The following is a 13,994-nucleotide window of genomic DNA, read 5'->3' on the forward strand; positions in this document are numbered from 1 at the left end:
GATCATAAAGGGCTCTTCCTAAGGATCACTGGCCTGAGTGCCTCCTCCCCCATGGGCTGCCCCCACCTCAGGGAGATGACCTGGCTTGTGGTCTGGTATTGGTGGCAAAGAGAAGAGTGAGCTATGTGTATGGCAGGGAAGAGGGCTCTGCTTCCAACTTCCTTCATAAGGCAAAGAGATTACTGCCAAACAGCAGGGTTAAGGAGGGAGCCAGCAACGTCCCTGGCCTAGGGTGACCTTAGGCAAGTCATCAGCTTGTCTTTTTCTTATTTGTAAAATTGGATAAGGAGAACGGCCACCTATTCATCAGGCTGTTGTGAGAGTTAAATTCTATAATGCGTGTGAAGTACTTAGGACAGTATCTGGCACATGATAAATTCCATAAATAATAAAAATAATAGGGGCACCTGGATGGCTCACTTGCTTAAGTGTCCTCCTACTCTTGGTTTTGGCTCAGGTCATGATCTCATGGTTTTGTGAGTTCGAGCCCCACGTCAGGCTCTGCGCTGACAGCATGGAGCCTGCTTGGAATTTTCTCTCTCCCCTCCCCCCCTCTATCCCTCCCCCACTTGCTCTATGTCTCTCTCAAAATAAATAAACTTGGAAAAATAAAAAAAAATATCATCATCACCACCCTCATCATCACCACCACCATCCTCACCACCCCTGTCACCATCATCATGACCCTCCTCACCATCCTCCCCATCATGACCATCATTATCATCACCACCATGCCACCATCATCATCCAGGGAATTACAGGGCATGACCACTCCAGGCCCTCAATGAGCCACATCCCAGGAGACAACTGTATACGCTGATATTAAATATAAAATGCTTTATAAGACTTAGTCAACGGAAAGCCAGCAAAGCTGTGATGGCCTCAGGGGAAGAAAGGACTAGTTTAGGCAAAGGACATTTTAATAAAGAAGGAACCTAGACTTCCCTTGACCGTGATATAATTTCTGACCCCAGTCTTCCTCCTTCCATCCCTGGGTGAAGAGGGAAATCTTGACCAACCCCTGCCAGATGCTTCACTCATACCAGCTCATTTAGCCCTCTCCATGTCGTGTCGGGAAGGTAGGTTCTTCATTTTACAGAGAGAAATTGGGACTCTGAGGGTTAAGTCATTTGCTTAGAGATGCACATCCGGTGTTAAGTGGCAAAGCTGAGCTTCAAACAGTGGCCTGACTTCAAAGTGTCCCCATCCCACCTTGTATGAAAGAGCTGGAGGGGTGCTGGTGGAGGGCAGTCTAGTCCCTGACTCCTAAGGAACCTCGTTCTGATGGCCTTTGGGCCCCATACTCTTTATGGAACTGCTTTGACAGCCTCATCCATCCTGCCTTCTTATGGGGCCACATGTAAATGAAGCCCCATAGGGGTAGGGGAGGGAGCCTGAGCACTCATGAGCTTCTTCCCAAAGGGGGCCAGGCTGGGTGAGCTGAAAATCAGCACTGTGCATCCAAAGGAAACAAGGCTGGGGATGAGGAGACCTTGGGAGCCGACTAGGATAAAAGGTGGAGACTGAGCAGGTACTCAGGCTTCACCAGGCACAGGAAGTCAAGGACATCCTGTTAAAATGCAGATTCTGGTCTGGTAGGTCTGGAATAGGGCCTGAGCGTCTGGCTGTTGCCGGTGCTGCTGGGCCACAGAACACACTCTGAGTTGCAAGAGACAGCGTGTCTGGGTGTAGCTGCAAGTGGCCTGGCTGAGGGAGCTGCCGGACCGGGGGTGCTTTCAAGAGCAGGTGGCTCATCTGTGGTGTGGGCAGAAGCTGGAAGTGCAACCCTCCCCCCCCGTCCCCTTTCGTTTCTGGCACAGTGACTGACCCCTTCTCTCTGAGAGGGCACAGAAGCCCCTCCCGGTGGCCTAAGGACGACACAGAGCCCACAAGCCGTCAGAGAAAACAGCGATAAATCCAAGTTCATAAACCTAAAATTGTTCTGCATTGCAAAACCCGCGATGAACAAAGACAAAACAAAAATGACAAACAAGGGGAAACTATTTGCAACATGCATTACAGACAGAGGACTAATTTCCCTAATTTATAAAGAGGTGTTATAAATCAATAAGAAAAAGGCCAATAATCAATAGAAAAAATGGGCAAAGACGATGAGCAGAGACTCAAATACATAAAAATATGCTCAGCCTCACTCGTTTAGAGAAAAATGAAAATTAAGACTACATTTAGGTACCAATTTTTTCCTATAAGATTGGCAAATATTAAAAATGATGACACACTGTGTCGATGAGAATGTTGGGAAATGCTCACTCGTGTCAGGGCCAAATGGAATGTCATTAGACTGTCCATTTGAAGGGTGGTTTGGCAATGCCTATCAAATCCACACACGTATGCTCCTCTGATGCAGTGATTCCCTTGTAGGAACTCACCTTACAGGCGCACCTGCCATTGTGGACAATGGTATGTTGCATAAACTTATTCATTTGGTGGCACGGCTTGTTGGAGCAGGAGATTGAAAGCAACCTAAATGTTCATCAACAGAGGACCGATCTGGTGAATGGCAAATCAACACAATGGAGTACTACACAGCCATCAAAAGAATGAGCAAGCTATCTGTGTGCTGCTGTGAAATAATACCCAAAATTGATTGCTAAATGAAACAAACCAAGAGCAGCCACGTGAGTAGAGTACACACTACAGTTTCGGTAGAAGAGGAGGGAGGTATATGCAGACTGAAGGCAGCAGATTATTAGTGACTATTCTGTTGAACTCAGCGAGTAAAAATAACGTAAGTGGTGGGGCTCACAGTTGCCGCTGGCCCATCCCCTACCCACACCACCGTTACTCAAGGTTACATGGGCAGGAGAACTTGGGGCCACACAGGACAGCAGCTAGGCTGGCCAGCGCCAGATCCCTAGGGCGATGGGCTCTGACCGGGAGCTGCAGGAGGTCCTGGGTCCTTGGATGGCGAGGGAGGTGCTGGCACCAGCCTCTGGTCCCCCTTTGTCCTACATCCCCTCCTACCTGGTTTTCACCAAGTAATGTATTATCTGAACCACACTGGCTTGTATTTTTCCAGTTAAGTTAAGCCATAAGCTGGTTATGTGGCCCAGGCCTTCTTGGGATTGTGGCCAGTCTTTCTGTTCCCTCCCTCCTACCTATCTTCCAATTCTTAATCCTTAACCCATGCCCCCCTGGTACCCTTATCTGGGTGGTACTTGTTTACATGATGGTCCTTTTCTGTTTCTGCTCCTAGAGTCTCTCTCTCCCATGGGCCAGGAGGGAGGCCTGACCCCTCTGCCCAGGAAACTTCTAAAGCCTCTGACTTGCTTCACGCTGCAAGATTATAATGGTTATTGCTTGGAGAGCACTTATTAAGTCCTAGACACCATTATGAGTGCTTTTCATTGAGTATCTCAGTTACTCATTCAAATGTATGTATTGAATGTTTATTAAGTGACATAAGCACTTCTTTGGGCCTGGACACACAGCAGCAAGCAAGACAAAGTTTTTACACCTGTGGAGCCGAGTAGGAGAGATGAACAACAAATGTATAACATACTTTCAGTAGTGCTAAGTGCTAGGAAGAGAAATAAAGTGAATTAAGGTAGCAGAGACAGATAGGGATTTAAGGTGTAGGGCATCTGGGGATGGTAGGTAGGACATCTGGGGATGAGCCTGAATGAAGGGAAGGAGTGATTTCTGACAATAGTGGTGGGAAAAGCATTTCAGGCAGAGGGAACAGCAAGTATGAAGGCCTCAGGTGGGAACATGGTGAGCAAGAGGAAGTGAGTGGAGGCAACGAGGTCAGAAGGGCAATCTGGCTCACACCAAGGAGGGGTGTTGTAGGTCACGACAGAAACTCTGGATATAGTCTATGGAGCTCATGGAGGGAGCTGAGCTTAGGAAGTTGATAGAGTTTTTCGTGTTCTACAGATGAAGGGGTTGAGGCTGAAAGAAGTCACCCAGTGAGTAAGGTGCAGACCCCAGTGTTGTACAGACTGACCCCCACTGCCAGGATGCAGGGTCTCAACCCTTCTCCAGGACACCAGTGCTGACATCCCAAAGACTGGCTAAGGGAGGGGACAGGGCTGTCCTTCCACAGGTCCCTCCCAGGCACATGCCAGGGCAGGCATGGGTTGGCAGGACTCCTAGAGGGGATCTCAGGTTCCCCACAGTGGGCAGGGTGGCAGTGGCTGAGTATCGTGCCAGCTGGACCCAAGGAGGCGCTGACGTGGCACAAATATCCCAGCTCCACACCTGCCCACTGTCGATGAATCGACTGAATCACCCAACTGAAAAATGAACTCGAACCCACAGAAGGTCACCGGGAGCTGCACGTCTGGAGCTGAGGCTGCTGGGCACTGTCGCCCTTACCCCAGCGCTGGGGGCCCAGCTCCAGCCTCTCCCAGATGAGCACTTGTGCCCTCCAACCCAGGAAGCCCAGGACCTCCTGGGGGTCTTCCGTGTTGCTGCCTCCCCTTGCCTTACCTTGGTTGGCACACCTTCTCTCAGGCCCAATGACTCATGCCTTGTCTGTTCTTTCGGGATTTATTTATCAGGTTTTAACTGTGCTCTTAGGACGTTCAAAATCTAGCTGGGCTGGGGTGCCGGTATGAGGACTTCAGAGTCCATGAGAGTCAGGTAGCTAGAGAAATATATAGCTGTACTGGGCATACAGTGTAAACTTCAGGAGGGTAGGATTTTTGTTTCATTCATAGGGCATCCTCAATGCCTAGAATACAGCCTGGCACACAGTAGGTGCTCATTAAATAGTTGTCCAATGAATGAATACATTCATGAATGAATGGGGCCGTGGTTAGGCTAGGCTGGGCACGGAACTAACATGACTGGTGCGGGGGTGGGGGGTTGGTTAGTCTTTCAACTTTGACTGCACATGGGAATCACCTGGAAAGCTTTACAGTCTGCTAACTGGGTCCCACCCCCAGAGATTCGGATTGGACCACACTGGGGTGCACTGTGGGAACTGGGAGTGATAAAAGCTCCCCGGGAGATTTTAACGTACAGCTGGGGCCAAGCACCTCTGTCCTAGGATTCACAATGGAACACTCCAAGAGCATGGGAGGGGCTACTGCTTCAGAGCCACCTGAAGTCTCCTCCCAGGTGCTCTTTGTTCGGTGAGTGGGGAGGAGAGTCTGTCCCCTTCCTCTGGCATCCTGCCTGCCAAGCCTATGTTGAACACCGCCCCCCCCCCCTTCCATAGTTCTTTTTTACACCTTCCATAGTTCCCCTATTTCTGCTTCCCTGCCCTCCCACATCTTCCTGGGGACTCACCCCTTTCACCGCTGTCCCTTGCTGCTGCTCCCCTCCTGACCTTGATCAACTTAAAGGGTTGATCAGCCCATCAATTAATTGTGTCCTAATCCAATCTTGGCTTGGTTGGAGAGAGGGCAGTAAATCCAGCTGGGTAATCATGCCCTGATATTTGTGTAGGGATAATTACTATCTCTCAGGCCTCACTTGGTGGCAAGATGAGATGAAAACCCATAAAACACCACTCGGGGCTGTGGCCCATTGTTTCTTGGCTGCACAAGGCTGGCTGCCAGCCAGTCAGCCCCGCCTGTGTCGGCCCCTGCCCCTGGCACGGGCCCCAACCTCTTCTCCTCCCATTCATGCCACTGGCAGGGCTCAACATCAGGGCAGTCTAGGGGCTGGATTCTGGCCTGGCCTCAAACACCAGTGGGGGCAACATTATGGGCCCAAGGAAAGCTAATGTGTGTGCTCGGGCTGGGGAAGAGGTGGGGAAGGTGAACCCCAGAGCCAGGCAATCACCTGCCTCTAGGAGATTGGGAGGGTCCAGGATGGTGAATACATAAAGTCTGAACTATAGGGTGTTGTCTAGACCAACCGAAGAGGCTGCTGCCATCTGGAAGAGTCCAACGCATGTCCCACCTGGCCCCTTAGGGACATGAGGCTCTGAGTGCCCCAGGAAGACATTATGGCCTGGGACTTTCCAGCAGGTGTGGCCCCATGGGAATGGACTTCATTCTAGTGGGCTGAGCTCAGACTTGAGAGAATGGGAGAGTCAAGGGCTGGAAACCATTTTGATATTTAGCCCCAAGTACATAGTCCCCCAACTCGTGCAACACTAGGCACCCACTATGAGTCAGGCTCTCCACTGGGTCCTGAGGACATAGGATTGAGCAAGGCCATGGAGTATCTTTTTTTCCTTTTCTTTTCTTTCTTTCTTTCTTTCTTTTTTTTTTTTTTTTACTTAGAGAGAGAGAGAGAGAAAGTGAGCATGAGTGGGGGAGGGGCAGAGAGAGAAGAGACAGAGAATCCCAAGCAGGCTCTGTACTGTCAGCATAGAGCCCGATCCACGAACCATGAGATTGAAATGAAGAGTTGGACACTTAACCAACTGAGTCACCCAGGTACCCCAGGGCTTGGGTGTATCTTAATTAAAGGGTGGATCTGGAGTCAGACCCCGGGGTTTGAATCTTGGGACTTACAAGTTTTGTGGCCTTGTGCCAGTCATGTGACCTCTGTGCCTTGGTCTCCTCAGCTATAAAGTGGGATGCCCAGAACCTACCTAAATGAGTTGTTGCAAGGCTTAGATGAGATGATTAATATAAAGTGCTTGGATCTAGGCCTGGCACACAGTAGGTGCTACTTAAGTATTAGCTGTTACCATTATTGTTACTATTACTTAGCCTTCTGGGCATCAATTTTCCTCAGCCATTCCTTGGTTTGTAGGGCCTCGCTACTCAAAGTGTGGTCCCTGGGCCAGCAGCATCATCATAGCCTGGGAGTATGTTAGCAATGCAGGATGTTGGGCCCCACGCGGACTTGCTGAGTCAGAATGTGCATTTATACAAGACCCCCAGGTAAGTCAGATGAGACACTTTGGGCTGGGAAAGGCTCCATGAACTCAAGTCCGTCTTCTTCCAAGTTGTATCCCCAGCCTCTAGTACCTCTAGTCTGGAATGGAGTTGGTGCTCAGCAGGAATTTGTGGCGTGAATAAATGAGCTCAGCTAAAAGCTGTGGGGGGCCCTTGAAGGATTTCAAAGCATTTTGAAAGGTCCCCTAGAAGCAGCATAGAGGGCGATTCCGGGGGGCCATCTGTCCAGTGAGCAGTGGGGGGAAAGGAGGGGAGGGGTTAGGAGGACTGGGGGGCAAGGAGGACAGAAAGTCTGAGGGAGAGAACAGGTCTCCTCCATTCATGCTCCAAAGTTTCTAGGCCCAGGGCCTGGGAGCTGAGAACAAGCTTCATTTACAAGAGAAGAAGGGGTCCTCCTGGGGGTCTCAGCTGGGACACAGCGAGGTGCTGGAGGCAGCAGGGGTCTATGTCTGGGGGAGCCCGTGACAGTAGCCTGAGGAAGGCCAGGGCCCGGAAGGCCCTACCTCCAGCTGGTGTTGGGAGGAAGAGGGTGGGAAGCAGGAAGAGGCCCAGGGCCCCACACCCTTACCTGAGAAGGCATTATTGGTGTTGAGGAAGTAGATCTCCTCACGGCCATCCCCGTCAATGTCGCAGGCTGTGACCCCGATAGCATTCCCTTGCCGGTCCCGCAGTGCATAGTAAGGGGAGCTGCGCTCATCCACTGCGATGTTCACCAGTCGCTTTTGGGCCCGGTCATACTTCAGAACCAGGTTGGGGCCGTTGTACCTGGAGGAGGTAGGGGGAGGGGGTGTTGAGGAGGAGCAGCTGGGCTCACCTGGGGTCCCTGCCCCACCCCTCCCCTCAGCAATGGGGCTTGGAAAATCCTCCCAGACAGGTCAGTGGGGGGGGGGGCGCGCAATTCAGTCCTGGCTCATTTAGGAGTCCCTGGGTGTTTGGTGAGTGTCCCTGAATCAGATACAGACTCACTTAAAGTAAGAGTCAGCTGGGCCCACATGGAACACAGTATGAGAAGCAGAGGGGCACAGAGGGACGGGCAGCCCGTGACAATCCCCTTACCACGGGCTTCACTGAAGAAAATGACCACCCCCCTAGATCTACCTTGCCCATTTCAATGTAAAAGACACTTTCATATTTATGATCTTACTAATTTAAATCTAATAAGCAAGTGGGGTGGGCATGGGAGGTTGTATTACTAATGCTTTTCACAGACGAGGCAACCGATGAGCTGCACTGGAGAAAATGAGGGTCAGGGTGCTGTTCCCCAAGGTAATGCAGCTAGTAAGTGTCAGGTGCTAGGTCCTGGATGCAGGCACTTGCTGCACAAACGAGCCCTGGAGGAGCAGAGGCTTTGTTGCTGAGGTTTGGAATGACTCTTTCCTGACAGAGCCCCCGGCATTTAAACACAGTAGCATGAAATGGGCACCTCCCACGGAGATTACAAACACATTGAAAGTCAGTGGGTGGATCTGTTGGATCTCTTTTTCTAAGGGACTCCATATGAAAAGATTAAAATGCTCATCTATTGTCATCTCTCAGGTCTCATTCTCCTGCAGCCACTCAGTCTCTTGCTGCACTGAAGCCCCAGGCATGTTCTTGCCTCAGGGACTTTGCACCTGCTGTTCCCTCTGCCCAGGAGCCATTTCCTCCAGATATCCACATGGCTGTCTCCCTGGCTCTGTTGTTGCTTCTCAGTGAGGCCTTCCTGCCACATTCCTGAAACCTGCAAACACTCCCCACCCCACTACTCTTATCCCTCATCCTTGCTCTCTTCCCCTGAAGGTTTTACTAGCAGCAGACCGTTCCCTATCTTCTTGTTTATCTCTTCCTTCTCTGTCTGATCCCACTAGAATATCAGCTCCAAGGGCAGAAGTTTTTGTCTGTTTCGTTTGCCAGGGCTTAGAACAGTCCCCAACACACAATAGGTGCTCAATAAATACTTGTTGAATGACTGAATGAATGAAACCTCTGAGTCATAAGGGTTTAGGTGTCCCACAGTCGATTTCTTCCCATTGCCTTTCCATCTGTGGAAAGCGCCATGCCCAAGGTCACCCTCGGGAGGCATAGCCGTGAATGTCTGAAGACCTTCTCCCGCCTCTAGGGAACACCAGCTCGCCAGGCTCTCCTAAGGAACCCGGCCAACGTCCATCCATTAGTCCCGGCCTCCTGCTTTTGTTTTAACCTAAGCGTGTACATCCTGAGTGACGTTTAGCTGCAGGCCTCCGGCTGTCCTGGCCCAGAACACTCAGGGGGTGGGGATGGGGTGAGCGGAAAGACCTCGCCAAGGTCTTTGAGAGAAATCACTTCTTGTTTTCCTGAAACTGATCCAACTTGGGCCTCTCCTCCGTCACTGAGATGCAGAGCTTGTGAAGTTTGGGGAATGCTGAGCAACTGGCCAGGCGCATTTTGGCACCCACAGTGTGTTAAGGTGGGGCGGGGGTGCAGAGCTCACTGGGAGCTTCGTCAGCACCCAGTGATGGAAGGTCGTGCCTTGCACGCCTTGATGAACAGTGTCTGAGGTCTGCAAGTCGAGGGCCCGGCATGACCCATGGGGCGCGTCTGGGCAGGAGAGACAGAACACTTGGGTTCCAGCACCGGCAGCAGCTGGCTCCCGCCCCCAGGGACAGAAAGTGCCAGGATGCTGCACACTAGTCCTCCAAGCCCCCAGGTCTGCTGGTTGCTACCATCTTACTGCTCCTCACAAGACACCACAGTCCTAGAGCCCAGGGCTCATTAAAAGCACTATCAGATGCATTGTTTCGCCTCAGCCCCACAGAACGAGGGTTGATAAGGCATTTTCCTAGAAAAGGAAACTGAGGGTCAGGGAGGCAGTGAGCTGTCCAAGGTTACACAGCTGGTATTGGCCGTGCCAGGCCCCTAACTGTCTCCAGGGTCTAAATCCCGTGTTCTTTCCACACTGCCCATGGTGTCAACGCTCCCGGTTCTCTGATTTATCTTTCTGGTGACTTCCCCCGAAGTAGCGACCATGAGAAATGCCCATGAAGGAGGAGATAATAGCCTGCCATTCCCACAGCACTTGCACGTTCTCACCCTCGATTTCATTTACTTTTCCCAGGTCCTGACTTTCCCCCAGATTGGTTTTGTAACCTCAGGCTGGTCAGTTTCCCTTGCTAGGTTCTGGGTTTCTGTTCTGCAAACTGGACTAACTCAGGGGTCACAACCCGTGTCGACAAATGTGGCCACAGGGAGGTAGGGGCCTGGCTCTGTGCAAATTGGAGGCCAGTCCTTTGGCCCTGAAGCCTCGGTGGCAGGTGTGCCCACAAGGTCCCTGCTCCCCCATGGTGGTGGCCCTGGGGGAGCAGATAGCACTGAATCATCTCTTCTTTGGAGAGCTTGGGGGTGCTAGTTCCAGGGCATTCCCTAGGGGTTAGCGGGGTGGGGTTACCAGGCCGGTTCAAGTTCCTCCATCTGTTACGGAAGGGGTAGGTGCCGTGGAGTCCTGCCTAAACCTAACTGGCGGCCTGGGGCGAATCTTGACACTGTGGCCCCTTCCCTCCCACCACCCCCCCTAAGGACGACAGACACAAAGCCAAACCAACAGATCCTACTAGGCTTCCCAAAAAGCCCTGATGCGAAGCCAGAAGTAAATGCAGAGTTGACCATCCTGCCTCCACCCAGGCTGCCCCTTGCTGGGTCTGCCGGACTGACATCTGGGCCTCCCACAATCCTCCCCCAGGATAACCAGTCTCATCCCCTCCCCTCTTCTCCCCGGAGCAGATGCTCCTGTCAGGTTCCTCACCACCCGCCCCCCACCCCCAAACAGTCTCTGCCTTCTCCAGCTCCTGTGACTTTGCTCAGCTGCAGCTGCCCCCTTCCGTGGAGAATGGTCTCCCCCTCCCGCCCTCCCCCGCAGCCTGCCCCTACCGACTGCCTCTCGCCTGGATGCGCTCTCTTCTCCGGGTACCCGGTGTTTTGCACCTCGCTTATTCCTGCGAGGGCAGAGCTGTTTGTGTTCCAACATCCCTTCCCTTCGTTACAACATATGCTTCTCGAGCCCAGGAAGCATGTGGCTACATCTCTGTATTTGCTGTGCCTACAGCGATCCTTGGCATTGAGAAGGTGCTCCACAAATGTCTGTCCAACGTATGAGTGAGTGAGAGGATGAAAATAATCACGAGCAGCGTCAATAGAGCAGTCATCACGTGCCAAGCACCCTTCTGAGTGCCGTATACCCACCATCTCACTTCATCCTAATGGATTTTACAGGATTTTACAGATGTGGAGACCGAGGCACCGAGGTTGGCCACAGTCACTAACCCACCCACGGTCTCTCTGGGTGGCGGTCCCCGTGTTGACAAGCCTCAGGGGCTGGAGGTGAGGGATGCGAAATGTCACATATCCTCTCTCTGACACCTGCCAGAAATCGTTGGTTTCTTCCAGAAATTCAGGAAGAGCTGAGGCTCAGTTAAAGGGGCTTGGGAAGTGGGACAGGGTCTTGTGTTCTTGAAAAGCAGCCGTGACTTCATAACATCAAAGCTGGGCCAGCAGGCAGAAGTGACTGGCTTGGTGGCAACTGGAAAACCTGCCTGAGGGACACTGGTAGGGCACAACCCATACCGTGTGAGTGCCGACTAATTCTGGTGCCCGTCCTCTGGGACAGGACTGCTGTGGACAGGGAGGGCCTTTGGGTTAGGGGAGGGGAGCAGTGTGGGCACGGGGGCCTGGCCCTGCCCCTTCCTGGCTGTGACCTTGAACATGTCCCTTACTGCCTCATCCCTAACTCAGGGCTGCTACGTACCTCATGGCATGGCTGTAAGGCTGAGATAGTGTGTGTGATAACACTCGGTAAACTGTGAAGAGTTACACAATTCTAAGTTCTCATCGTTATGAAAAGTAACACAAAAGCTGAGGCACAATCTCGCTCTTCGCTGATCATTTTGAGTTTCCAAACACACCCTAGTGTTTCTTTTTTTTTTATTATTTATTTTGAGCGAGAAAGAGAGAGACAGAGACAGAGAGAGACAGAGACAGTATGAGAGGGGGAGGGGCAGAGAGAGGGGGAGAGAGAATCCCAAGCAGGCTCTGCACCCACCAACCATGAGATCATGCCCTGGGCCAAGATCAATAATCAGATGCTTAGCGGGCTGAGCCCCGCACCCTCCCCCCCCCCCCCCCCCCCCCCCCCGCTCCTTGTATCTCTTATCCCAAACACCTCACCCTTGATCTCTCATCCTCTGCAGCGTGTTTCTTTCTTCCCCTTCACGACCGAACTTCTTGGATACTTGTCTTCACAGGTGGTCCTAATTCTCTCATCACCCATTCACCCCACCCCCACCCCCATTCCCCCCAACTCCAGCAAAGCCACTCTTATTACTGTCACAGGTGGCTTTCATGTGGCCACATCTAGGGACAGGCTTTTGGTCCTCATCTCCCTCGGCATCCCAGCTGCACCCAGTGTGAGGGCCTGCTCTCTCTCCACTCCCTCTTGAAACACCCTGCACTCTTGGCTTTGAGGACGCATGCTGTCCTGGCTCCTTTCCCTCTCTGGTTCCCCTTCCTTTTCCTCTTGACAGGTTCTTCCTTCTCTCCCTGCTCCTGGGCCCCTTTCTCCTCTCTCTGTCCCCTTCCACTGGTGGATGACATCCATTCCCATGACCGACAACCCCCACATTTCCATCCCCGACCCGAATCCCTAGTCCGAACACAGACTCCTACATCCGACGGCCTGCCTGACATTTCCCCTTGCATGCTCCGCACTAGTCTCCGATGGAACGTGCCTCAAATGGAAGTATGATTGCTCAGCACCCCCCTTCCCTGCAACGGGCACCCTGGTGCCAGCGTTGCTCTTCCGCCCCCTTGTCTTCACATCTAATTCATCGGCCAATCTTGTCATTTCTACCTCCTAAAATATTTCTAATGCTTTCTCTTCTTTCCTCACTCACTGTCACCATCTCTGGAGAGTCTCCTTCCACTGCTTCCCCTCCGGCCCCTAAAATCTAACCATTCCCCCACACTGTAGCCAGAAACATTTTTGAAACACATAAACCAGATCAGCCACTCTCCTGCTTAAAACCCTTTGGTGGCCCCCTTTAATGTTGGAATGACCCCTCACTATGCCTGGCCTGGGAGCCTGGCTCGGTCTGTTGCCGCCTTGCTGACCTCCTCCAACCATGCTGGTCTCCTTTCAGTTCCTGGTGCCACCCCAGACCCATGACCTCTTGCTTTGTCCTAGGAAGTGTCCTTCACTTCCCTCCTGCTTTGTCCTAGGCTGGCTCCTGCTCACCCTCTGGGTCCCACCTTGAAAGGCAGCTCAGAGAGATCATTCCCTCCCCAGTATTCCAATCCAATCGTGCACCCACTGCTCCACTCTCGTTCAGGTGCATAGTTATTGCCCATTTCTCCCAGTAAACCATAAGCTCTGTGAGGGCAGGGACGGTGTCTGCTTTGTTCATCCCCGTCACTGAGTACATAGTGAACGCTCAATAAATACTTGCCGAGTGAACAAAAGAGAAGAAGCTGTGGAAGGTATGGGATCATCACTGGGTGGGTGAGCAAAAATAAACTTTGATTTCCTGTTTTTACTAGTTCCCACAAGATGTGTACAGACATAGTAATGACAATGAGGAGGCCGGGGGCTGGTGCCCTAGGTAAGGATGGGACAGAACAACAAAGTGTTCTAGAAAGGTACAGAGAATCTACCTTCTTTTCTGTTGAGAATCATTGACCCATGTGAAAAAAAGTCACTTAGGCAGTTACATAAAGGGAAGCCAGATAAAAGGACATAATAATTACTGGGTACCTACTGAATATTAGATATTGTGCTAAGGAATTTACATGTGATATCTCATTGTACATAAGTGGAAATTTAAAAAATATACAGCATATAAAATATGAAAACTATATAAAATATGCTATATCTATTTTGAAAATTAAGAATAGGAAAATTTTTTCATTCTAAAAGGAAATAATGAAAAATATGCAGCTATTCAACATTATAGTCAGGGGAGAGAGGCAGGGCAGAAAGAAGAGAAAGATGTATGTATACACAAAGAAACAAGATAGAGACACACAAGAATGCACACAGATGAAAACTGAGGGTCAGTGAAACCCTGAGCACAGACAGAAAATCACATACATAAACACAGATAAAGAGAATGGCCCATATAGAAACAGAGACACATGGATAAGGGGATATGAAGACCTACAGAAACA

The 13,994-nt window shown here is 51.3% G+C and overlaps 1 protein-coding gene across 7 annotated transcripts in view; it reads right to left on the bottom strand.

Annotated features, from left to right (window-relative positions):
• The window catches only part of CRTAC1 (cartilage acidic protein 1), a 157,558-nt gene that overhangs the window by 65,558 nt on the left and 78,006 nt on the right, over positions 1–13,994 (bottom strand). For all 7 annotated transcript variants that reach the window (XM_019813657.3, XM_006938060.4, XM_019813654.3 and 4 more), the window contains exon 3: positions 7,393–7,589. In XM_019813657.3, coding sequence (XP_019669216.1) covers positions 7,393–7,589 — 197 coding nt within the window. The remainder of the gene's footprint in view (positions 1–7,392; positions 7,590–13,994) is intronic.

Source organism: Felis catus, chromosome D2, assembly GCF_018350175.1.
Source record: "Felis catus isolate Fca126 chromosome D2, F.catus_Fca126_mat1.0, whole genome shotgun sequence".
Classification (NCBI taxonomy): Eukaryota; Metazoa; Chordata; class Mammalia; order Carnivora; family Felidae; genus Felis; species Felis catus.